General features: G+C 47.6%; 1 protein-coding gene across 15 annotated transcripts in view; it reads left to right on the top strand.

Annotated features, from left to right (window-relative positions):
- The window catches only part of MPRIP (myosin phosphatase Rho interacting protein), a 226205-nt gene that overhangs the window by 53888 nt on the left and 146086 nt on the right, over nucleotides 1-26231 (top strand). For all 15 annotated transcript variants that reach the window (XM_064279422.1, XM_064279423.1, XM_064279412.1 and 12 more), the window contains exons 2-3: nucleotides 932-1009; nucleotides 3301-3366. In XM_064279422.1, coding sequence (XP_064135492.1) covers nucleotides 932-1009; nucleotides 3301-3366 — 144 coding nt within the window. The remainder of the gene's footprint in view (nucleotides 1-931; nucleotides 1010-3300; nucleotides 3367-26231) is intronic.

Here is a 26231-nt window from a genome sequence, read left to right as displayed (position 1 = left end):
GGTTCATTCATGTTTTGGCATCTATCAGTACTTCATTCCTTTTTATTATTGAATAGTATTCCGTTGCATGTGTATACCACATTTTGTTTATCCATTTAGCCATTAATGGAAGTTAGGGCTATTTCCACTTACTGACTGTTATGAATAAAGCTGCTGTGAACATTCATGTACAAATTTTTATGTGGGTGTAAGTTTTAAATTCTCTTGGGTATACACCCAGGAGTGGCATTGCTGGGTCATATGGTAAATCCATGTTTAACTGTTTGAGGCACTGCCAGACTGTTTTCAAAGTGACTGCACCATTTGACATTCTTGTGCTGTTTTTACACGCACTGTCTCATCCGCCCTCACAGACTTCATAAGTTGTAGATGTAATGACTGCCATCCCCATTTCACAGATGCGAGCATTGAAGCTCAGTTTTCCTGTGTACATTCACACAGCTGGTCAAGCAGTTGATGATTTTTTGGCAAATGCTAGCTCTGATCGTTAAAGCAGTGTCTCTTCTCCCAGAGCCTGTTTTGAGTTATCGCAGTGAGGGCTTTTGACTGTCATTCATGTGCAATACCTTGTACCTAGCACAGTGTCTGGGACACATTGGCATTCAAGCATTCATTGAGTAAAATGCCATTTTTCCTGATCAGAACCTCCAGGGAGGCAGCTTCCTTCTTAGGGGTTACTATAGTCCAGTTTTTCAGACTCCTGCAGGGCTGTGCATTCCCCTCTACCTAAAAGGGGTGCGGCTACACACCAGATGCTGCAGAACCCCCACAAGCCTCCTGCTCCCAGTCTTCCTGGAGACTCAAGCCTGTGGCTGGGGCATGAGGTGCTTTGGGGCTGCCAAGCAGAAGTAACTTCTGTTTTCAGTGAACCTGCCATCTTTCTCTCTAGTCCAAGGCCACTAATAACCTGCCCCCCTTTTTTCTTCTCCAGGCAAAACCCATCTACGGTGGCTGGCTGCTCCTGGCTCCGGATGGGACTGACTTTGACAACCCAGTGCATCGGTCTCGGGTATGGGCACCAGAGGGAATTATTGGGGTGTGAAGATTTGGGGGTGGGGGAAGGCAGAGAAAGGGTCCCATCTAAGAGGCAACGGGCAGAACAGAAGAGGGTGATGGGGGTTGAAAAATGGATCCTGGATGACCAGATCAGCAGCCCCACCACCCTCCCCGCCCAATATGCCAAACCTGTAGGTCCCACAGAAAAAGTCTCAGTTCTATGTAGTTACACATAGGCCTAAATGAGATGGCTTCACATGGGTGTCACCTGTTTGTGGGCCAGCTTGACCCTGGAAATAGTTACCTGGAAAAGGCAAAGGGCCATTTGTAAAATATTTTCATTGTGCTAATTCCTCCCACTTTCAGTGCCCAGGCCCTGCCCCCTGCTCCCTCCCTAGCCAGGCCTCTGCACTCTTGAAAGAAGGGGTGTCCTTTCTCTCCCTCTCTAGACTTTGCGTTTTCCCCTAACGCAGACTGTCTCTGAGGAAGAGCATGGGAGCCCCATTTCTCCGGGGTAGCCCTAGGGCAGGGTCCCTGCCTGGAACAGGCTGCTGGGAGCAGTCAGGTCTGAGTGGTGAAACCAGCATAGCACCTGACCAATCTGTGGTCTGTTCTTTTGCCAGGAAGCCTTTTTGGGGTTCTTTGGCTCCATCTCAGAACCTGCCTTCTTGTTCTCATGCACTTTCTTCTAGGGTCTGCTGCACACCCCCCACAGTGCCCCAGCTCTGCTCCTTTCCTGTGCTCTGTTCCCTCCAGTGCCTCTGTTGCTCCCACCAGCCTGAGTGTCACTCTCGAGGTGGGGTGGTGGTGCTGCATAGTCTAGCCCACAGACCTTGCATTGTGTCTATGGTCTTTGGGATTCCTTCTGAAATGGGTTTTTATTTCAAACACAACACATAAGAGCCTTGGAAATGCTTCTCGGAAAGGCTTCCAGCAGCCTCTCCCTGGACACCTGCTTGGAAGCAGCTCTCCAGCGGGTTCTCTCTGCAGGTCCTGTGAACGGTCCCACTTGTGCCACCCAGGTAGGGGGAGAACAAGAACAACTGTGTGCTTCCCTCAGACCGCAGCTGCCAGGGAGAAACACATTTTTCTACCTTACATTAATGTCTGACTGAATTGCCATTTTCAGCTTCTGTGGAGAAAATCATTATTATAAAAGATGGAATTCTGGCCCAAAGCAAAGAGAAATGATATTTTAGTTGGTTCTTGTGGCCTTATTGCCAGTAAAATTATGTATTTTGTTGGCCTTTTTGAAATATTGAAAATATGTCCTGGGTCGTCATTCTGACTGCTGGGATTTCAGGAGCTGTGCTTGTCAGTCATCGATTTAGACCAGCACTCTCACGTTATAGTTGGGCCCTTCTCTCACAGAAAGGAAGATGTATCGTTTTGTAGTCCATTTGATTCCAGCATGTGACCACACAGTCGGCATTCTTCCATGACATGGTGTTGGATATAGAGTATAGGCAGCAGGGGTGCTCTCGGGCCCTGGATATTGGGGTCGGTCTCCACTGGCCCTGCTCCTCCTCAGTTTTGATGTTTGTTGGCCTCTTTGTTCTCGGTGAGCTCTGGAGCCTGGGTGTAATGTTGCCTCCAGTGTGCCACCACCTGTGGAGATCTCTCAAGATCATCGATCTTTAGGACCCTCTCTTTATAGCGGTTTCCCAGATTTTTTAGAAGAGCTGAATTAGTGCCTTGACTTATTCCATAATCATGTCAGATATTTCATCAAATATATATTGGTACATATTATATGATAAGCTCTGCCAGGTATCAGAAAAAGTATTTGCCATCAAGTCAATTCCCACTCTTGGCAACCCCATAGCTGCATAGTAGAACTGTGTTTCACAGGGTTTTCAGTGGCTGTGACCTTTGGAAGCAGATTGCCAGACCTTTCTTCCCAGGTGGGTGGGTTTGAACTGCCAACCTTTTGGTTAGTAGCCGAGTGCATAACTGCTTGCACCACCAAGGGACTCCACTGTGTACCATCAGGAATACAAAAAGACTACTGAGGCATTGATCGTGTTTACTCCTAAGGAGCTTACAAATTAAAAAAGGGCTTCTTGTTAAATCTGGATAACACATGTGGAAACACAGTGGGTAATTGGCCCCTCCTGCTGGCCCAATCTTGGCCAACAAGTCACAGTTCTTATGCTTTGGGTCCCTCTTTTCCTGCCACCTGTCCCAGAAATGGAAGCTGTCAGCCAGCGTCCCTTAGACACGGGTTAGTCAGCCATGGGGACTTAGCAGGCCAAGATCTGGGACCAGAGTCCTCTTAACTGTGCACCCTGTGCTCCATTCCAGAAATGGCAGCGGAGGTTCTTTATCCTCTATGAGCATGGCCTCCTGCGCTACGCCCTGGACGAGATGGTAAGTGCCCTGTCTCTCATGGTGGTCACACAAGTGTCATGGATGAGCACAGCAACTGCGAGCTCATGCTTGGCCGTCTGTCTGGGAGTCTGGAATGTTTTGAAGAATTCATGGCCACCGTGGAGATGGCCGTTCAAACCCAGGCCTTTGTTTTGAGGCACCTTCTTCAGGGGTTATGTGCAAAAGTAAGTATTGAGGGAGGAAATCACTTTTGCTCAAGGCTGATAAGAGTTTGGACTGAGCCAGAGCACTTCCAATTAGAAAAAAGTCAGGGTTATACTCTATAGGTCTACAGTGAAGAAGTGTTTTGTTCCCTTTGGGTCTTTGATATGTTGCAATAGGCTGGGGGACTTCCATGGCCCTCTTGAGTGTAGGGGCTTGGGCTGGCCCTCGTGTGTGTGCAAGTGTGCATGTGTGTGTGTGTGTGAGAGAGAGAGCATACAGGCATTTGTGTGCTGTAGTCCCAGAGTTGCTGCTTAATTCCCGTTCATATGATTAGTTTTACTTATATAGTGTGATCTTGGCTTAGTTTTTAGCTGAGCTCAGAGGCCTCTTGGTCGTGGAATCATTGTTCCTCTGGGCACTGAGCTGGAGGGGTACGGGTTCCTCCCTGCGCTACCACTGACCTGCTATCCTACCTGTTTGCTGGGCTCGACGTGTGTTTGCACCTGTTGCTCCAGAGGCAACACTGAAAACCAACTAGGTGGAATGTTCCGGATTTTCTTAATCTCATGGCTTTTTATCTGATCTAAGTTATGACTCAGCTCCAAGCTTGATAAAGTGGTGAAGACGGAAGGTTTGACCACCTTTTCCTCTTTCATTTGAGTGTATATGTGTGTGAAAGTGTTTGTGTCCATGCGCGTGTACGTGTGCGCTTGTGAATATGCGTGAATGTGCATGCATGTGTGTGTATGCATGTGCATGATTGTGAGTGTATACATGAGTGTGCATACGTCTGTGTGTGTGTGCGTGTGCACATGCGCATGCGTGAACGTCACTGCGGTGACGCCTGGATCTAGTCCAGTCACGTCTACCCGCTGTGCCTCCTCTCCTTGTATTGATATTTTCTTCCTCTGAAATGAAAACTGTGGTCTGATACAGAGTTTGTGCCGAGTCCAGCATGAGAGGCAGTTTGGGACATGTTGTCTGGATGCTGGAGTACTGATAGTTCTGGGATGCCTTGGTGGTTCGTGGCAGCAGGAGTGCAGCATCTTCAAATCGGGACTGTCCTGGGAAGTCTAGTTGTACCGCGTACAGTAGGTTGACCCCATCCCATCTGGGGCTCGTTTCTGTGCTGCACAGGTGAGAGCAGGGTTCTGGAGGGTGAGCAGGAGGTTGCTGTGCTTTCCCAGGACCTTCTGGCCCATTTGGACACCGGGCTTTAGGGCGGTCGTTATAGCTCATACATGTAAGGCCATAAATGGGCCCATTTTCACAAACAAGTTGTAATCTCTGTGATGTGGTACTTTCTCTACTTCTGTTTTTGGGTTGAATTAAAGCTGTGAATCCTTAGTTTTGTATTAACTCTCACTTCATTGATTCCTCCTTAGAAACAGTTCTTTTTCCTTCTCATTTTTTCTGGTGAGCATATTTGCACACAGTGAATGAGCCACAAAGGGTGTTTGCAATGGAAATATCTGCAATCCAGAGTAGTTTGGAAGTGACCACATTGGAAGTATGTACTGAAGGGGTGGTGGAATTCATTAGAGGTGAGGAGCAGGGAAATGACCCCTGGCTTTGCCCTGGGGGAAAGGAAGCAACCTGGAGGACAGACTCCTCAGGTAGGCCTTAGCCCCAGAATGGGTGCTAGACTCCTCAGAGCTTTGAGGTTTACTCTCCCCCTGAGCCTATCTGCCTCTTTCTTAAATCCAGCAGAAAATAGTCTAGAAGGAGCCTTGCAGGGGGAGGTCACTGGATTACATGGGGGCCGGGGTGGGTCCATGAGCTGTCCCCAAAACAAGCTCTCTGAACTTTCCTTGGTGACCGATTATTTCAGTCAGGAAATCTTTCTGTATAGGTCCAGTAGAATCCATAATTTCCTTTGGCTCAATTGCACGAGCACCAAGAGGGTAGCCGCTGGGGGCGCCATGGTTTTGGCACCAACGCAGAGCACACACTGCCTCTGAGAACCGCTCAGTAATTGAGACCAAGCCACGGGGACTGACACCTTATAGATATATTGTCTCACAGCAACCTGGATGGTGGCTGGATAATATTTCATGTGGCTCTAGGGCTGAGAGATGGGGCATGACAGCAATGCAGGGAAAGAAGCGCTAGGAAAACTTGGACTGAAGATGGGCCAGGGGGAGCCCAGAGTTGCAAGTCTGGTGTGACCCACTTTCTGGCAGATGACCTTGGGGCTGAAGGTGGTGTTCCACCCCCACTGTGGGCAGTGCATATTCCCTGAACCTCTGGGGAATAACATAGCATTATTTCCATGAGTGCAAAAGAGCAGTGGCAGTCAAGTGGAAAGGCTTACAAGGGGTTTCCCTGTTGTATCAGGAAGTCCCTATGGGTGGAAGTTGCTCCCTGAACCAGTCAGGGCTGCCCTTGGGGCGAGGCTAGGCTGAGGGCAGGCAGATTTCCACCCCAGTGGCCAGCCCATGTGGCGTGACTGTGGAGACTGCATGTGAGTGAGGACTAGAGCCTCTCTAAGCGCAACAGTTCACACCAGGGCTTGCTAATTGAAGCTGTTCCAGACAAGCCAACAGTCTAGAGTCCCAGAGCTATAGTGTGGTACTCATCCTCCCTTCAGCCAGGACCCCTGTGCTGATTAGGCCAGTGGAGCCCAGGCCTGGGCCAGAGCAGGAGAACATCTTTCCAGGCAGAGTGCGGCACAGTGAATTACCTAATATGGCCCTTCTAGCCATCGACGGCAGTAGGTAGCCATATTTTGATTCCCACAAAATGGGTGGGATTATGCAAATAAGGTGCTAGTAATGCAGATAAGATGTACAGAACCCTTGGGGGTGGGGCCATCCAAATAAGTTACATGGAACCCTGATGAGGGGATTGGTCAGTTTTGCCATCCCACTAGGCTTAAAGGGACCCAATCCCAGAGGCAGAGAAGGGGGACCTCACTATCATCAAGAAGAAGAGCCAGGCGTGGAGTGTGTCTTTTGGACCCAGGGTCCCTGCACTGAGAATGTCCTAGACCCAGGAGATAGAGAGCAGTAGAACTGGAGACAGCGTGGGACGGTGCGGCAGAGAAGCAGTGGCAGCAGAAACAGAAGACTTGCATGAGACAACACAGTGGACTTTGCTGACCCACAGAATGAGGTGGCTACAGTAAGTGTGCCAATCTACAGGAGTGAGAGAGCTGAGCACCTTCGGGCAGAAGGCTTGCTCATGAAGTGGGGTGCCTCCAGGTTCTTACTGGCAGAGCTTTGTAACACTTGCCTGAATAGGGCAGAGACCAGGCCAAGGGACCAGTGGAGAGGTCTGCCTGCGGGCATGGCTGAAAAGAAGCTGATGGAAGAACTGTATCCTGAGGTGTTCCTGATCCTGAATTGTAACCTGTTACTTCCCTAATAAACCTCATAACTGTGAGTATAGTCTGTGAGTTCTGTGTGGCCATTGCAACAAATTATCAAACCCAACAGAGAACTAGGGAGTGCTACGGGAGGGATAGCTGATATCAGAATTGGTAAAAAGGTTGGAGAGGAGGAGGCATGTCTGACCTCCGCCTCATAGGAATCAGCCTTGGGCTGATGATCTTGATTCTCTCTCCTCCCCCTCATGAAGTTGGATGGAGTCTGATGACTACACACCATTTTTCACAGGCCATAGGTGGGCTGACTTCAGTGATGCTGGAGTGTTCTCTGAGGACACGGACTAGAGCCCAAGGGCCATGGGGCAGCATCTGGAGGTGTAGCATTGGTTGTCACCGGCAGGGGCGAGGGGGCGTTGCTAGATGTTCTACATTTCATGTAACAGCCTCCACAGCAGAGACTTACTGGCCCCAAATGTCACCAGTGCTGAGGGGGAGAAACCCAGAGTGATTTGGTCAGTGTTTATTTTTAAATTAAAACATGAATTTGAGTTTCAGTTAACTCCATTCGTAAAGGACATGGAAGGAATCACCTGCCAGCTCTCTTGGGCATGAGGGAGGAGGATGGTGGAGCAGGTTTTTGCCTGCTGGCTTTGAGATCAGCAGCAGTGTGGAATGGGGTCATGCCTACCCCTGGTCTGAAGGTCATCAGTAGCGTGGAATGGGGTCATGCCTGCTCCTGGTCTGGAGGTTAGCAGCAGCATGGAATGGGGCCATACCTATCCCTGGTCTGGAGATTGGCTGTAGGCACCCTGCACATCAGGTAGCTGGAACTCAGCAAAACTGCTTGTGTGTGTCTCCTGCCACGCGTGCCCAAGTCCTGCGCCTTGCCACATCCATCTCTGAAGGCTCAGATCCTACAACTACAACTGCTTCAGCCTTCACTCAGCCTGCGGCCTCCTTCTCAGTCCCTCCAGAGCAAGAATCTGCTGCCTGTAGTAAACTGTAGCACTCGATCTGGCCTGTTCCCTGAACACTTAAAGTCTGCTTTGAGTTGTTATTTGACTTTTGTACACTATTTGTTTTTATTTGTTTAAATGTTATCTTGCCCGCTCGATTGTGACTTTTCCCCCTTGTTTGCCCTGTAATTCTAGGTGTCTCCCCATGTTGTATGGCAGGGGCTTGGCAGCACAGTCAGCCTTCAGTAAATATTTGTTGAGTTGAGCCAACCAGCTCTGTAAATGCATTACTGCAGAATTTCAAATCCCAGCCTGGAAAGAGGGAGGGTGAGACGGGAAGAGGGAGAAGGTGGAAGCCGGGATGTTCTGGGAGCAGGATTAGTTAGGGATGTCGTGGCTCTTTGTGGTTACTTAGCAGACGGAGAAATCCTCCAGAGGGCTTTGAACAGCAGATGCGGTTATCACACGCCTTTGTTTGGGTGGACACGGGAGTGGAAAGGGGGCTCTCAAGAGGGCTCCATGTCGGTTGTGGACTCTCACAGAGGACGTGACCCTCCTGGGCCGGCTCGCCGTGCCTGGAGCAAGGGGGTTCTGCTGGGGCTGGGGCCTTTGGACCTAATCCAGCTTCTGACCATTGGCCTTCTCTCCCAGCATCTCTGAGAGGGGACTAACTTTTAGGAATCTCTTTTCCTTTTTTGGGAAATTTCTTTCTCGATACACCCACATGCCCTGTACTGGTGAGTGTAGAAGCGAAGCAGATTTCCCAAAAAAGGAAAAGAAATCTCCCAAATGCAAGCAGAGGTGAGGTGGGCTCAGGGCAGCCTCACAGACAAATGCAAGCCTGAGGCATTTGGCTGGGCCTCTGGGCTTTCAGGTTGGATGAAGAAGGATCTGGAAACCTGAGCTGCCGCCTCTCCTCTGCTCCTGTTTCTCCCTGTAAAACAGGTTACCTGTTACTTGACCAGTTCTGCTGCTCTGCCTTGAACTTTAGAGTTGTCTAGGGACTGATAGGGAAACCCTGGTGGCATAGTGGTTAAGTGCTACGGCAGCTAACCAAAATGAATTTACCAGGTGCTCCTTGGAAACTCTCTGGGGCAGTTCTACTCTGTCCTATAGGGTCCCTTTGAGTTGGAATCGACTTGACAACAACGAGTTTGGTTTTTTTAGGAATTGATAGAGAGTTTAGGTACAGTTGTCATCAGAGCCCAAACGAGCTGGAAGGGTGTCTCAGAGAGAAGAATGAACCCAGAAGGGAAGCAAGAGCAGGAGAGGTGTGGGGACCAGAGGGTCTCTGAGCTGCATGTGGGCAGCCTGTCTTATTGCTCTCACTCTTTCCTCTCGGAAGTAGGTGAAAAGATCGTCTGATGCTCTTGAGCCATCTCTGCTCTCAGAGAAACAGACCCTGAGTCCCTGCAACTGAGAAACAGTGGGTAGATTTGTAACCAGTACTTCCAGGTCAGTCTCTTAGCATTTGGTGTTTTTGTTTCTTCTTAGCCAAGCCCTCATTATAGTCAGGACAGATGGTGTCTGTGTGATTTTGTAGGGGTCTTTGTTAAGGACCTTTAGCTCAGTCCCCAAACATCGTGAAGGAAGTTCCTTTAGCTCTTGGGCACGTCGTGACTTTTTCAGGAGCAGTCTCTGGGCTTGTCAGTCCCATAGGCTATGATGGTCCAGCCAGAGAAATGGATTTGGGGTCCTTGTTTACTCGTATGTAAAAGAATGGGCTTGGACTAGATGATCTTTAAAGGACTCTCGGAGTATGAACAGTTTAGGATTCTGTCTTTTTCAAGGTTTTGTTTCTTGTAGTTGAAGAGAGTTCAGGAGGTGGCTTTGCTCCCAGGATCTTTGCCTCTCTCGTTCCTGACAAATTCTTGATGTTGTATAAAACCCTGAGCACTGCACAGGTGGTGGGGTGCAGAAGGAGGGTGTCGCAGCTTCACAGCTTGGCCCTGCCCTGCCACCTTTGGGACTGTCATTTCAGGTTTCTCTTCCCCTCTGCAGCCAGCACCCTAACCCCGTCTCACTCACCACACCATCTTCTAGACATTCTACTGCATCTCTGCAGGGCTGGGCCAGGACTCTGCAGGTAACTAACCACTCCCAGTGAGCTTGCCAAGACCAGCTTTCACCTGTCCTCTGTTTCCCCCAATTTGCAGCCTGAGGAAGCGAGGGAAATGGGTTGTTCTTCCTTCTGGGTTTTTGTTTTGTTTAACTTACTGTGGTAAAATATATGTAACAAAAAATTTGCCATTTTAGCCATTTTTAAGTTTACAATTGAGTGACATTAATTACATTCTCCGTGTTGTGCAGCCATCACCACTATCCATTTATAAAAATTTTTCATCACCCCAAAAGGAAATTAAGCAGTCACTCCCTATTTCCCCCTGACGCCAGTCCTCGGTAACTTCTGATAAGCTCTTATTTCAATGTATTTGCCTATTCTAGGAATTTCATATAAGTGGGGTTATTAAATATTTGTCCTTTTGTGTCTGACTTGTTTCACTCCGAATAATGTTTTTGTGGTTCACCCACATGGTAGCATGTATCAGGCTTCATTCTCTTTTTATGGCTGAAGGCCTTCCCTCATTTGTGAAGTACTTTTACGCTATTTGAGTCATTGGTAACCATAGTGGCTCTTGGATGCTTAGCAAAGAACTGTGGGTGAAGGACACAAAGCCGTAAAAAGGTCCCTTTTGTGGCCGAGCTCACAGTCTGTTGGGAGTCACACAAACGTGGAAATTAAATACCATAGCCAAACAATGATGTATGATATTAAAGGTGGGGGTTTGGGGGATCAGAGATGTCTTCTTGAGAGAAGAGGCAATCGAACCCTTCCTGCTTGTCACGGAGATTCTGGATGAACAGCGCTGCACGAGGCACTGTGTTGGCTTTTTGGGTACATTATCTCATGTTGCCCTCACAACAATACTACGAGATGGGTGTTATCATTTCCACTTCATGAACAAAGAAACCAAGGCTCAGAGAGATTGTGAGGCCATGCAGCTAACAAGTGACAGAACCGGAATTTGTATCCGGCCATATTCTAAAACCAGTGTGCTCTCCTGTACATCCCACTGCTGGCTACATGTATGGGAAAGGATTCATTCACTTGAACTCAGCGCAAATTTGGTGAATTGATAAATTTTGTGCAAATTGGAAAATATATTCAGATGCGATGGAGGAGGAAAAAGAAATAGAAAGGACTGATACGGCACAGGCAGCAGTCAACTTCACATTTGTAGTAACCAACTCAGTATTTACTGACTGGACAGAAAGGATTTGTGCTGTCTGGATCATGTCCTTGAGTTGTCAGGGTCCCAAATACGTGTGTGTGTGTCCTTTTGGGTCAGAGCCATTCTTTACTGCTTCAGCAACTTTGTAACCTTGGCAAAGTGGATGTAACGCAGGCACGTCTGGTGTTGCGTCCAGTTCAGTGAGGGGTGGGGAGAGGCGGTCATGGCAGACTGTAGGTGTAGGCGGGTAGGGAGAGGGTGTGTAGGTGATCCTGCCTCTGGTTGCCCCAGCCTTTGTATCTACAGGTCTGCTCCTGCATCTGCAGTCGCCTGCTGGCACGTATGGGCCCACTTGGCATCTTGGCAAACATGGCAGGCTTTTTTTTTATTATTATCACCCGCAAGTAGCCACACCAACTGCTGCTCAACAGGGCTCTTTCAAGATGTTGGCGAGAACATTCTGTCTTAGAACCAGATCAGTTTTGGACTCTCAGGGAACTGACTTTCAAATCTGAGGAGAGGAAGAGCAATCTCTCCTGCCACCTTCTGCCTGGTCCCCATCACACCCCAGGTGTGGCTCCAGAGAATTAGGGGAGCCTCTGGGATCCAAGTTCACATTGTAACTTACATTTCAGGTGGGGAGCAGCCAGGTGAGGTGTTTTTAGGTGTTTTGTCTATTGCAGAATTATCGTAGGCTAGAAGCATCCTGTAAAAAAAGAAGAAAAAAAAACGTTTTTTTCTTTTTTTAGAAGCATTCTGTGGTGAGGTGAGAGGAACGTGGTGAATTGAGCAGCTGAGACCCAGGTAGAACCTGCTCTCGGTTGATGGAATTCTGAGCTCCCTTGTCTTTGCTTTTGCCTTCTGTCTTCATGATTGTAAAAAGGAGACTGGTGTGCACGGATACTCATTGCAGCACTATTCACAAAAAAAATTGGAAACAGACCAAGTGTTCATCAACAAATTAATGGATAAGCAAAATATGGTATATACTTACAATGGAGTGCTACTCAGCTGTCAAGAGAAATGAAGTCCTCATACATGCCACGACATGGATGAACCCTGAAAACATTATGCTGAATGAAAGAAACCAGTCTCCAAAGGCCACATATTACATGATTCCATTTATATGAAAAGTCTAGAATAGGCAAATCTATAGAGACAGGGTTGGGGAACAGAGGCTAAGGGGTACAGTGTTTCTTTTTGGGTTAGTGAAAATGTTCTAAAATTAGATTGTGTTGATGGTTATACCACTCTGAATATATTAAAAACCATTGAATTGTGTACTTTAATTGGTGAATTGTATATGAATTAAATCTCAACAAAGCTGTAATAAAAGAAAGAGGAGACTTGGTTCAGTCTACTTTATTTCCTCCCCAACTTGGTATTGTGGAAAAATCACTGCACTGGGAGTCAGGAGAGCAGACTTTTGCCTCTTGGTGCAGCTCTGTGATCTGAGCGCCTGGACCGCCCGCAAGCACCACCGCCTCAGCCCCAGCCGCTCGCTGGGCATTGTGCACAGAGCCCAGTGCAGTGTGCTGGCTCCTGCATGTCTTTAGAGAAGCCAGAAATTCGGACTTTTATTGGTAATCTTCTGATTTTTAAAAAATGCTTGGCAACTAACGTTATTAGTTGCCATTGAGTTGGCTTTGACTTATGGAGACCTTATGTATGACAGAAGAAAACGCTGCCCAGTCCTGCACCATCTCGAAGATTAATGGCATGTTTGAGCCCATCGTTGCAGCTCTTGTGTCAGGCCATCTGATGGAGGGTTTCCCTCGTTTTTGCTGGCCCTCTGCTTTACCAGTATGACGTCCTTTCTTATCCACTGATCTTCCCTGATGACATATCCAAAGTAAGCAGTCTAAGTTTCGTTATCCTGGCTTCTAAGGAGCACTCCGATTGTATTTCTTCTAAAGTTGATTTGCTCATTCTTCTTGAAGACCACAGTATATTCAGTATTCTTTGCCAGCACTGCAATTCGAATATGTCAGTTCTTCTGTCTTCTTTTTTTAATTGTTCAGCGTTTGTATGCATATGAGGTGATTGAAAAGACCCTGGCTTGGGTCAGGTGCACCTTAGTTATCAAAGTGACATTTTTGCTTTTTAAAACTTTAAAGAAGTGTATTGAGCAGATTTTCCCATCATTTAATTTCTTAACTGCTGCTTTCATGGACATTGGTTGTTTATTGGTTCAATTGTGAGCATTTTTTGTTTTCTTCACTTTCAGATGTAATCCATATTGAAGGATGGGTTAAGTGCTTCAAGTTGTTTTCATTTTCAGCCGGTAGGGTTGTGTTATCAGCATATCACAGATTGTTAATGAGTCTTCCTCCAATCTTATTGCCACATTCTTCTTCAGATAGCCCAGCTTCTCAGATTATTTGTTCACGACACAGATTGAATAAGTAAAGTGAAAGGATATAACCCTGCTTGGACACCTTTTCCAATTTTGAACTAGGCAGCATCTCCTTGTCCTGTTTTTATATTAAAAAAAATAAAATAAAATAACAAACAAACCTGTCTGGCCTAGTTCAGCCTGTGGGCCTCAGGATTTTTTTTATTTGTACCGTAGACTTTGCTTTTTCAGAGGAAATAATTCCATCTATGCACCAGGATGAGCTAGAATTTGGGTGGCCTTTTTTCTAGCTGTACCCATTTCTTAGGCTTGTCATGTGGTGGGGCCAGGGAAGGGGTGGACGTGAGACATAGATACCTGGAGCTAAAAGAAGATAATTTCATTTTAGAAAATGGTGTGATGAGGCTGGAGGGGCAAGACAGACAGCCTGGGGGAAGTGCCTTTTGGGAGAGCAGTGGTGTCTTTGCTTCCCAGTGTGTGCTCCTCATAAGGAGGAATGGGGGAGCGAGCGGTTGGGGGGGATCTGTTGGGGAAGGAGGCATGGGCAGCCAGCTAGTGACAGGCAGAGCTCTCTACACCCCCGCGCCCATGTCTCTTGCTTCCGTGGACTGGCTTAGCCACAGGTAGGACCTCCACCTGGGTTCTTTCTTCCTGTGTTTCTTCTTTTTTGTTGTTGTTGTTACAATCTCGAAACTAGGAAATTTATATTGATACAATAATATTAACTGATCAACAGAAGCCCAAAACCAAACCAAACCTATTGCCGTTGAGTCAATTCTGACTCACAGAGTTCTTCTTCTTTTTTTAATTAATTGTGGTAAAACATATATAACAAAACTTGCCATTTAACCATTTTAAAAGTGTACAATTCAGTGAATTAATTGCATTCACTGGGTTGTGCTACCATCACCGTTATCCATTTCCACAATGCTTTTCATCCCCCAGAACAAATTCAGTGCCCTTCAGCAGTAACTGCCTCACTTGCATTTCTTTAATGCCCGTTAAACTGAGCTAACTTCCAGCCTGCAACCCTTTTCTATATGTGAGTGTATATCCCAAGAGATTTGTAGAAATCAGAACAGATACACGTAGTGAGAGGCAGAGAAGCTCCTCAGGCACAGAGACCCTCGGTGTTTAAAGGGCAGAAGAGAGATGGGGGCCAGAGAGGATATTTAGATTAGTCTTGTTTTTTAAAATGATACTGTATTTTTGGTGAAAGTGTTTACAGCGTAACAGGTTCCAACACAACAGTTTCTACACATATTGTTCAGTGACATTGGTTGCATTCCTTTTTTCCTTATTGCACAGGGTTTACTTGTTTTCACAAAAGTAGAATAACAACACTGATCTACCGTGGCTGATGTGGTCAGTGCCCCATCCGTATTTTCTGGGATGTCAGTATCATTTTTGTTGGTGGTGAGAATATACGTAGTAAAACACACCAGTTCAACCATTACTACATATACAGTTTAGTGACATTGATTACATTCTTCGAGTTGTGCACCCATTCTGACCCTCCTTTTCTGAGTTGTTCGTCTCTCATTAACATAAACTCACTGCCCCCTAAGGTTCCTATCTAAACTTTTGAGTTGCTGTTGGTCACTTTGACCCCATATAGATAGTTCTTAAAAGATCATAATATTCAAGGCAGGCCTTTTTTCTTAGTTAAGCTAACTTACTGTTTGGTTTCAAGAAGACTTGAGGGGATATTTTTGGTTGAAGTTTTAAAGATTATCACAGGGCAGTAGTTTCAGGGCTTCATCCAGCCCCCATGGCTCCAGAAAGTCTGGAGTCCATCAGATGTATTTTTAAGTTTGTCGTGTTTTTGGCTTGCTTTGGTCTTCAAGCTTTTCTACACAGCTCAGTAGCAGGGCGGAGGCAGGCCTGGTGGTGTTAGAGGGCTGTGCGACCTGGTATTCTGGTGTGGGACTCAAACAGTGAGGATTTTCATCCAGTTACTTTCCTCTCTGCCTATTTTTCCCATCTGTGGAAGCCTCACAGGGGTTGTTAGACTGCCATACGCTTTGGATTCCTGCCTGCCTCCTTCTCTGCTCGTTTCCAGTCCTGTGCTTACTAGTGTAATGATTAGTATTTTTTAAAGTAACTTTAACTCTGAAGTGCTTTTCATCCTGTGAGCAAGATTAAGGGCCGTCATAGATGGAAGTGACTGCCCTGAAGTTACACATTGTACCACATTTCACTCGTCCTCCGGGTGTTCCCATACTTCAGTTAGGAGACCTCTTGCTTTTTTTTTTTTTTCTTTTTACTGTTGTTGGGAGTATACACAGCAAAACATAGACCAGTTCAACAGTTTCTACATGTATAATTCAGTGATACTGATTACATTCTTCAAGCTGCACAACCATTTTCACCCTCCTTTTCCGAATGTTCTTCCCCCATTAACAGGAACTTACTGCCACCTAAGCTTCCTATCTGACCTTTCCAGTCGCTGCTGTCAGTTTAATCCCATTTAGATAGCTCTTCAAAAGAGCAGGATGTTCAAGGCAAACGTATTTAGTTAATAAGCTAAACTATTGTTCGGCTTAAAGAAGACTTCAGGGGAAATTTCTGGTTTAAGGTTTAAAGATTATCTCAAGGCAACAATTTTGGGGATTTATGTAGCTTTAGAAAGTCTGGGTTCCATGAGAATTTAGAATCTTGTTCTGTATTTTCCCCCTTTTGATCAGATTCTTCTATAGAGTCTTTGATCAAAATGTTCAGTAATGATAGCTGGGCACCATCCAGTCCTCCTGATCTTGTGGAATTAGGCACGCATTCCATGTCCACCTCCTATTCCTGATTCTCCTTCTTCCTCTGCTGCTCCAGGCGAATAGAGACCATTTGTTCTACCTTGGATGGCCACTTGCAAGTTTTTAAGACCCCACACAGTATGCAACAAACTAGGAGGTAGAACAGAAGCACTAAAAATGATTTTAGGCTGGTTATCTGGGATGTCCCCTGAAACCATGACTTTAAACCCCCCAAACCAAGAAACCAAATCCCATGAGGTGTTGGCTACATGTACTTAAGTAGCCTGTGCAGCTGCTCTTTTTTTTTTTTTTTTTGGTAAAAATGTGTATCATACAGTATCTGCTAGTTGAGTTTTTTTTACAGGGGTACAACTTATTGACAATAATTACATTAATGGGCTGTGTAACCGTTACCCTTCATCAGTGTGATTTTTCCATTGCTGTAAACAAACTCAGTGCTCCATTAGCAAAAACTGCCCCTTTGCACCTGCCCCTGGTAACCACTAATAAACTCTGGTCTCCATACATTGGCCTATTCTTCTTATTTTTTTTTTTAATAATTTTTATTGAGCTTTAAGTGAACATTTACAAATCAAGTCAGTCTGTCACATATAAGCTTATATACAACTCCCACTTACTCTCCCCCTAATGAGTCAGCCCTTCCAGTCTCTCCTTTCGTGACAATTTTGCCAGTTTCTAACCCTCTCTACCCTCCTATCTCCCCTCCAGACAGGAGATGCCAACACAGTCTCAAGTGTCCACCTGATACAAGTAGCTCATTCTTCATCAGCATCTCTCTCCTACCCATTGTCCAGTCCCTTCCATGTCTGATGAGTTGTCTTCGGGAATGGTTCCTGTCCTGGGCCAACAGAAGGTTTGGGGACCATGACCGCCGGGATTCCTCTAGTCTCAGTCAGACCATTAAGTCTGGTCTTTTATGAGACTTTGGGGTCTGCATCCCACTGATCTCCTGCTTCCTCAGGGGTTCTCTGTTGTGCTCCCTGTCAGGGCAGTCATCGGTTGTGGCCGGGCATCATCTAGTTCTTCTGGTCTCAGGATGATGTAAGTCTCTGGTTCATGTGGCCCTTTCTGTCTCTTGGGTTCTTAGTTGTTGTGTGACCTTGGTGTTCTTCATTTTCCTTTGCTCCAGGTGGGTTGAGACCAATTGATGTTTCTTAGATGGCCGCTTGTTAGCATTTAGGACCCCAGACGCCACATTTCAAAGTGGGATGCAGAATGTTTTCATAATAGAATTATTTTGCCAATTGACTTAGAAGTCCCCTTCAGCCATAGTCCCCAAACCCCCGCCCTTGCTCTGCTGACCTTTGAAGCATTCAGTTTATCCCAGAAACTCCTTTGCTTTTGGTCCAGTCCAGTTGAGCTGACCTTCCGTGTATTGAGTATTGTCCTTCCCTTCACCTAAAGTAGTTCTTATCTACTAACTAATCAGTAAATAACCCTCTCCCACCCTCCCTCTCTCCCCCCCTCGTAACCACAAAAGTATGTGTTCTTCTCAGTTTATACTATTTCTCAAGATCTTATAATAGTGGTCTTATACAATATTTGTCCTTTTGCCTCTGACTAATTTCACTCGGTGTAATGCCTTCCAGGTTCCTCCATGTTATGAAATGTTTTACAGATTCGTCACTGCTCTTTATCGATGCGTAGTATTCCGTTGTGTGAATATACCACAATTTATTTAACCATTCATCTGTTGATGGACACCTTGGTTGCTTCCAGCTTTTTGCTATTGTAAACAGAGCTGCAGTAAACATGGGTGTGCATATATCTGTTTGTGTGAAGGCTCTTATTTCTCTAGGGTGTATTCCGAGGAGTGGGATTTCTGGGTTGTATGGTAGTTCTATTTCTAACTTTTTAAGAAAACGCCAGATAGATTTCCAAAGTGGTTGTACCATTTTACATTCCCACCAGCAGTGTATAAGAGTTCCAATCTCTCCACAGCCTCTCCAACATTTATTATCTTGTTTTTATAGAAGTGAGTGGGAGACCTCTTTCTTTAAGTGAAATACTGTATGGAACCTTAATATGATATTTAAGACTGACGCACTTCCTTGAAGTTGTGGAATATTCCCGGTCCTTCCCCTACTGGCTCCACAGGCAGCTCCAGTGGTGGCCTGGACCACCTCAGGTGTCCCAGTTGTGTACAGGCTTCTTCCCCAAAGGCCAGCCTCCACGGGTCTGTGGGGGAAGGTGTCTCTGTTCTTATGTCGATCGTTTAGTTAACTTATTTTTCCAAAATAATTGCTATTTTTTAAACATTTGCACAAGTAGTGTTTTTAAATGCCTTGCAAATGTTGGTTGACAAGGGAACAACAGCCAGACTTTCTAAGTAACTCATAGGCATAAGCAGGAGCTTGTGATTCGGAGGAACTGGCGAGAGTGGCTGGGAGGCAGAAGGGGCTGCCAGCAACTGGGGATTGGGGTGAGGGAGGAGGTTGGAGGTGACAAGGTGCAGGGCTCTGCAGTCTCACGATGTCCAGAAACCGTGTGTGAGCCAGGGGTGCTTCTGGACATGGACTTGCCCCACAATTGTCCCTTATTCACCTGCTTTGGGAGGGGTGTTTTAATAATTCCTTAATGACTCATAAGTATTTAGGGGATAAAATATAATCTGTAAATCCGCATTTTGTGGGAAAGAGTTTGAGATTTTTGGAGGAAGGTGAGGTGTAAGTACAGTGCTGCTAGTTGTTGCCGTGTGGTGGGCAGGTGAGGTGGGTCCCAGGCCTGTGCAGTCTCTGCATGCTTCCTGCAGGCCACTTTGCTTCAGGGCACCTTGGACCAAATTTAAGTTATTACTAAGTTTTAAAGGTGAGTTAGCAAGTATGGGTCCAGATGAACCCTAGTGGGATTGGAAACTTGTTGTGACTAACGGCCAAGGCCTGTGGTCAGTGGCAGAGCTGGGAGCTGTTAGCTAATAAGTGCCATGCGGCTTTTTTCAGTTTAATTTATTATGGTGCTTGCAACTTTGGATTCCCTCATTAGAAGGAAACATATGACTGTAGGGATGTTATTAGTATGTGACCTTAAGTACAGATGCTGTTCTCTGGAAACTGGGGGCTGAACTTTAAGCCCCTCTCCTCCCCTCCATTTAGCATATGCTGGGGGTCAGGGAGCTGGGGAAGAAATTCAGTGACTTGTGTGGGTGGAGCTCGGGGTCATGGGCTTGTGAAAACATTTGCACCTGGACCTCTTTGAAAGGAACAGGGCTATGCCTCTAGCCTTTTCTCTTCGTCTAAACCCCTGCAAGCCGGCCCTGGTGACCTTTTCCACATATGGAACAATCAGGGGGTGGAGGCTGCCCATGGCTCATCCTAGGGCTGTGTAGGGAGAGGGGGGCCCAGGGAGACGAGCACATCCTGCATCTTAAAATCAGAAGGCTTTTTGGAGGCAGCTGGGTGCAGCTCTTCCAGTCTGTGCATGAGAGATCCAGCCAGGGAGGTGGCTAAGACTCCCCACAGGTACTCAGAGCTTAGGGAGGGGCCGCCAGCCAGGTTCTCAAGTCCCTGACTCCTGGTGGAGAGGGGTGGGGCTAAATATCTTCCATAATATTTGGATGTAGCAAAGGTGTTCAAGTATAAGGGCAATCTAGACATTCTATCTTCCAGTTTTGGAATCTTTCACACAGATGGGCTTGAGCCTCAGTGAAAGAAGGCGTTGGATAAGAGCGCGCAGACTGAGTGGGTGAGGAGAGCCAGACGGAAGGGAGCAGGTGTCAGCCAGGTGGGTGGTATGACTCTGCAGACAGCCCTTAGTCCTTCTCAGTAACAGACACAGGTCTCTGCTCCCATTTGGTCTGCGTAGATATGATTCCCTCCTTCCCGCTTCTCTTGTCCCCAGGACAGCTGTTGAAGCACATCTGTCTCTTCACCCAGACAGTGAGCTCCCTGCAGGCGGGGACTGTCGTTGGCTTTTGGACACAGGGAATGAGTAGTGCCACCCTAGCGTGCGGTGGGTGCTAGTGCATGCCGGCTACTGGGTGGATGAGGAGTCTGCTGTCCTCATTGACTTTCTGGTACTTCAAGCCTCCATAGTAAGGGTTGATAAGTAGGCCACCGCTGAAAGTCAGTGTGAGAGAGTGCAGTGGACATGGGCTGCCCAGTGAGTGGGGCACTTCAGTGCAGCTTATTTTTCCTTCTCAGAGGAGTGGGGAGTCAGGGCAGCAAAGTGGCTGTCAGCTGCCTGCCTGTGTTTAGTTCCTGTGATCCATAATTAGATACCCACGTTCCCCACACTGCCTTTCCCAGTATGCCTGTAACAATTGAGTGGGGAGAGCTCTGGACACCCATGATTAATTACAAAGGTGGCTGGAAAAGAGCTCATGGCTTGTCCACTTGGGGTGTCATCTGCCGGGTCCCTTGCCCTGGGCATAGCTCGTTTAGTGGTGGGTGGAGGTGATGGGGTGGTGGGTTTCTGCAGCCCACACCTTGCGCACGTTTCTTCGGAAGTAGCTAAGGAGGCGGGCTGTGATTGGCACTCTTGTCAGGTGTCTCAGGGCGTGGGTGGGCCCTTCCGTAGCTGCTGCCTCCGTGCTGTGTAGGGTGAGTATGTGTGATAATGGGCCAGTATCTCCCTCCCCGCAGAGAGAGAGGGATGACTTGGGCATTAGGAAAGTGAACAGCTTGGAATAATTGGTTCGAAACTAATTAAGTAGCAGCAGGGAAAGAACTGCCGAAAAAGAGTCAATTTTGTAGGATTTAGTGACAGAAAACATTTGGAGTTGAAAAAGCAGAGCCTAGTGGCTGGTGCCAGTGTGTCCATGGGTGCACACAGGCACTCATGCATGATGCAAGAGGTTGGCTAGCATGAAGCCAAACTGCAGAGTCTCTTCCTCTCCCATTCACCTCTCAGCCCCCACAGTCATTGCACCCAGCTCTGCCTGGCCTGACCAGGTCTTCTGCCGTGGATTCTCCTAGGAAGTGGCTGTGCTGTTGGTCAGAGAACAGCCTGAGGAGTCAGTCCAGTGAAGGCCTTCATTGTGGATCAGCAGCTTTTATACGTGCGCTTCTTAAGCTCTCCCGCCTCCCTGCCCCACTCCCCTCCACAAAATACTTTTTCAGAAGAATCTTTTCTTTGGAAGGGAAGGGGAGGGAATGTTCTTTATGATGAGAAAGCTTTAACCCAGAGAATTATTCCAGTGGTAGAATTTAAAAAATGACAGTCAGGATGGGGGTGTTTTACAGAAAGGGTATCCTACACGTTCTACTGTGTGGTGACCCATGCAGGAAGCCAGCCCAGCTCACAGGCACGTGCACATTGATGCATCGCTCCTTTCCAGTTGTTTTCCTAGGGCCTGGAGTGTGTAGGGAACCAAATTCCAAGTGGTTTCATTTTGCGGGGAGAAGACTGATAGCAATTGTAATGCAATATGTAGGTGTATGAGTTCTCTGTGGCTGCTGTAACAGATACCACAACCTTCCTGGCTTAAGGCACTCTCATGTATTCTCTTCCGTGTCTAGAGGCCAGAAGTCTACAGAGTCAGGGTTTCTGTGGGACTGGCTTTTTCCAGGGGCTCTGCGGGTAGAACCCGTGTCTTTGCCTTTTTCAGCTCCTGGTGGCCGCTTGCCTCCTTTGGCTCATGGCCCTTCTCACTGCAGCCTCTTGTTTCCATCGTCAGCTCTTTTCCTCTTCTGCAGTCAGATTTGTCTTGGCCTCCTTGTTATGAGGACACTTGGGATTGCATTTAGGGCCCACCTGGACAATCCAGGATAAGCTCCCCATCTTGAGATCCTAAACTTAATCACATCACACCTATAAAGTCCCTTTTACCATGTAAGGTAATACACACAGGTTCCCGGGATTATTAGGACATGCATATCTTTGGGGGCCACTATTCTGCCTACCACAGTCAGTATGATCGGAGGGAGCTAACACATAGTGCTTTGGAAACAGAAGGGCAAGCTGGCTCTATCTGGAAGGTTCCATGCAGAGAAAGTGCTGGGCCCGGGCTGAAGGGCTGATGTCGCATAGCCATAGACCACGCCTTCCCAGCAGAGGCATGACTCCTGTGTGACCAGCTGGGAATGGTTGCCTTGTCACACTGTCATCCTTCTTATCTCCTCGGCTCTAGTTTAGGGCTCTGGAATGTTCAGCTGGGTTAGCAGTACTCATGGGAATGAAACAGAGGTACTGGAGATGGGAAAAGGGAACAGCAGTGCCTAGAAGATGGGAGGATGAAAGATGGCCTTGTGGCACAGTCCTCTCCTGGGTCTCAGCCTCTCCCTGCTTCCCAGTCTGCCTGTTCGGAGGATGAATCAGAATCATGGAATGTTAGTGTAGGAGAGAGGACCTTAGAGATCAACTGCTTCTCCCACAGATTAGGATCTGAAGGCCTGGAGAGAAGTGACGTTTGCCCAGGTAGTGGTAGCATGGGGACTAGCCCAGGGTACTCTGACAGCCTCTCTGACTTAGTCAGCCCCTTGAGATGAGCCCTTCAAAGTGCAGGTTGCAGCAGAGCACATGGCTGAGCTTCTGTGCAAGAGCTGGTGCCAGGGAGAGGTGAGGAAGAAAGTGCTCCTTGTCATCCCACCAGTGAGGCTGGAGCTATGTGTACTTCTAAAATACAAGGTGTGAACAAGTATGGTGTTGCCAGCTAAGTTCACAGGGCACCAAGGTAAAGGAATTGGGACAGTGCATTTGAGGGGGAGGGAGAGGCTGAAACTATCAGGAAGTCACTGAGTCTTTAGAGTACTTCAGACGGACCACTTTGTGACCCACTTCCAACCACACTATGGCACCCTGTTGTAAAGCAGGGTGAAACATCTTGGAGGCATAATTCTGAAGGCTGGGTGTAATCTAGTGTCTGAACTTGTCTCTATTCAAGAGGAGGAATGAGAATCAGGATCAGCACAAAGTTGATTCCTTTGAGGTAGAGGTCAGACATATCTTCACTCTCGGACCCTTTCTCCATTTCTGATGCCAGCTGCCCCTCCTACAACACACCCCACTTCTCTGCTGGATTCAGTAATTCGTTGCAATGGCCACATAGAACTCACAGACCATACTCACAGCTGTGCGGTTTATTAGGGAAGTTACAGGCTACAACTCAGAATCAAGATCAACTTCGTCAAGCAGGACAGCTTCTAACCAGGACAGCTCTCAGCTCCTCCTTAGCTATGCCAGCTGACTGCCCACCTCTTGGTTGTACCAGCTGATGGCTCTTCTCTAGGCCTCTGTCCTGCTTTGGCAAATGTTACAGCTCTTTAGCTCCACTGACAGAGTCCCCAGAGGCACCCTGTTCTGCCACCAAGCCTCCTGCCAGAGGCACTCAGATCTCTCTCTCTCCATGGTTCCTGCTGCTGCCTTGCACCATCTCACACTGTCTCCAGTGTTACAGCTCTTAATCCATATTACAGCTCTTCCAGGAGCTTCCCTCTCTCTCTCTCGTTGCCTCTCTCTCCTGGGTCTGGGAGGTTATTAGCCAAAGGACCCTAGGCCCAAAGGTCATGCTCTGCCCCAAGCCCTTTTTAATGGTAGTCAGATCTGCCTCAAACTCTGGGACTGGCCTTTATATTCAATTTCAAGTCATGGCCCTCCCAGCCAGACCACGAACTGACCAATCGCCTCAGTAGACTACAAGTGACCCAATTTGCATAGTAATCAACCAATCCCTTGCAAGATTCTGGCCCAGCCAGTCATTCTTGGCAGAATTATAAACTCAAGGCCAGAAAGGCCATATATAAAGAGAAACCCTTTGCCTAGAGAAGGGCCATCAGCTGGTACAACCAAGAGGTGGGCAGTCAGCTGGCATAGCTGAGAAGGAGCTGAGCGCTGTCCTGGTTAGAAGCTGTCCTGCTTGACGAAGTTGATCTTGATTCTGAGTTGTAGCCTGTAACTTCCCTAATAAACTGCACAGCTGTGAGTATGGTCTGTGAGTTCTATGTGGCCATTGCAACGAATTACTGAATCCAGCAGAGAAGTGGGGTGTGTTGTGGGAGGGGCAGCTGGATTCTGCTTCTGCTCCATCTGCCCTGTGTTCTTTTGCAGGTAACCTTTGATGGAGCAGGTCATCTCTCTGCTTCGACAGGAGGGTGATAGACTAGACTGTTCTTCAGTGTTTGATAGGCAGTACTCTAATTTTCTTCCTTCTTAACCCACTGGTGGGGATGTACCTGCCTTCCTGTCAACCAGGTGAGAATATCGGTGGCCCAACAGTGCTCTGTGGTGCCAGGCCACCACTGAATGGCAGTGACATCAGGCCATCTGTCCAAAGGGAGCAGTGGCTATCACCAGGGCAGAAGCCTCAGGCTCACTTCCTCCAGGTAGCTGCTACATGTTTTGGAACTAGTTAGCCTCTGTGATCCATGCAGAAGAAAAGCAAAATCGTGCACCAGCGATGGTGCTAGCTGTGCCCACTGTGTTCACATTTGACCCTTAAAATGGTCTGCGGGAGAGTAGTAGCTTGCCCACAGTCGGGATGTTTTCTGGGCAGAACTGGACTCTCACACTGAGCCATGGGTCAAAGGCACTGTGAGTGGAACACTTTGGCTCAATTCCTATACTGTGAGCTGAGCCCAGGCACCCTTCTGGCTCAGGGATTCCAGAGCTTTCCCTGGTTAATGTTTGAAGAACTCAATGAGACAGCAGGGTAAGCTGTAGCCAAAGTCGTTACACCTTTGCAGGGTGTGGTTGGGTTGCCTGGTACCCATCAAGTGTCTGTCCTCAGCATGCTGGGCTGGCACAGAGAGGTGGCAGTGTAGAGGAAAGGGCTGGGCAGCCCCTTACCCTCAGCTCCCTGAGGTGACTAGTGTCTGAAGACTACACCAGGTGGGTGGATGGGGTTTGATTTATGCCTGGGTGTGGGGGACATGCCTGCCTGGCCCTGATTTCCAGTGGATTTTCAGGAGGAAACCCACACAGCACCTCCCATGTCCTGGTTGCAGCAGTTTAGGAGTTGCTCTAGCTGTATCTGAAGGTACCGGGAGAATGACAGATGTAGCATGGTGTTGGGAGGGTCCTTGGAGACATCCAACCCTCATGCTTGACCAGTGAGGAAACTGAGATCCCAGAGGAAGGAGCGGCGTCCTCAGTCTCCTTTCAGAGACAGAGTTCTACTTCCATGTGGAGCACTCTCACAGCCTGAGGTTGTGATTGTGTGCTGACAGGTCAGAGGTCTTTGTGAGATCGTGAGCTCTTGTAAAAACGGACACTTGTTCGCATTTTCCGTACCAGCAGACCCCATGTGTGCAGAGTAGAACTACTCTATAGGGTTTTCAAGGCTGTGACCTTTTGGAAGCAGATCGCCAGGCCTGTCTTCCAAGGTACCTCTGCGTGGGTTTAAACCGCCTACCTTTTGGCTAGCAGTCAAGCGCTTAACTCTCTGTGCCACCCAGGGATTCCTTGTGTCCACAGTAGGTGCTAGCAATTGTTGATTAATAGAACTGCATTGTCCAAGGCTGTACAGCTGGTATTGCAGCTCCATGGCGGATCAGGCGATCCTCATCTAGTGCTCATACCACTCTGCTCACAGTTCACCTCTGGCCCCACCCCTGGCTTAATGAGGACTGAGAAGGGCTGGGGGCAGGGGAATTGGGGGGCAGGGCTGTGGGCTGTGTGTTTGAGAGAACAAGATTTCTTATCTTCTGGGGCCTGTATTCCAAGATGGAGGACACAATTAATACTGTATGAGAAAAGGTTAGGAAAACATTTGCCTAGCCCAAGTGTACCTAGGCATGGTTTCTTATAAACGTTTACATTTGGGAGAGTGAGGTGCAGAGTATCACTGTCAATTTATGGGGATGTGGTGGCAGCCCACATTACAAGGGACCAAGTACTGGAACTGAGTTTCCGATGAGCGCCCTTAGCAGGAAATTAGCCCACGTACTTCACTGGGCCTTGCCCAGCTCTTTGTTTTTGTACAACAGCCCTGGCCCCAGGCTTGGGGTTAGACAGGCAGATACCTCTAATCCTTTGTCTTTTCTTTCTTCTTTGGGCAAGGTTCACTAGAGCAGGTATGGGGGACAGAGAGACCAGAACATGGTTGGTGTGAGTCCTTGATGGTTCCTTTGAGACTCCTTTATTTCCCTTCATTTGCTTCCGGCCACGTTTTCTCTCTTCCCT

This window comes from Loxodonta africana, chromosome 2, assembly GCF_030014295.1.
Source record: "Loxodonta africana isolate mLoxAfr1 chromosome 2, mLoxAfr1.hap2, whole genome shotgun sequence".
Taxonomy (NCBI): Eukaryota; Metazoa; Chordata; class Mammalia; order Proboscidea; family Elephantidae; genus Loxodonta; species Loxodonta africana.
This window is presented reverse-complemented; position numbering and strand designations above follow the sequence as displayed.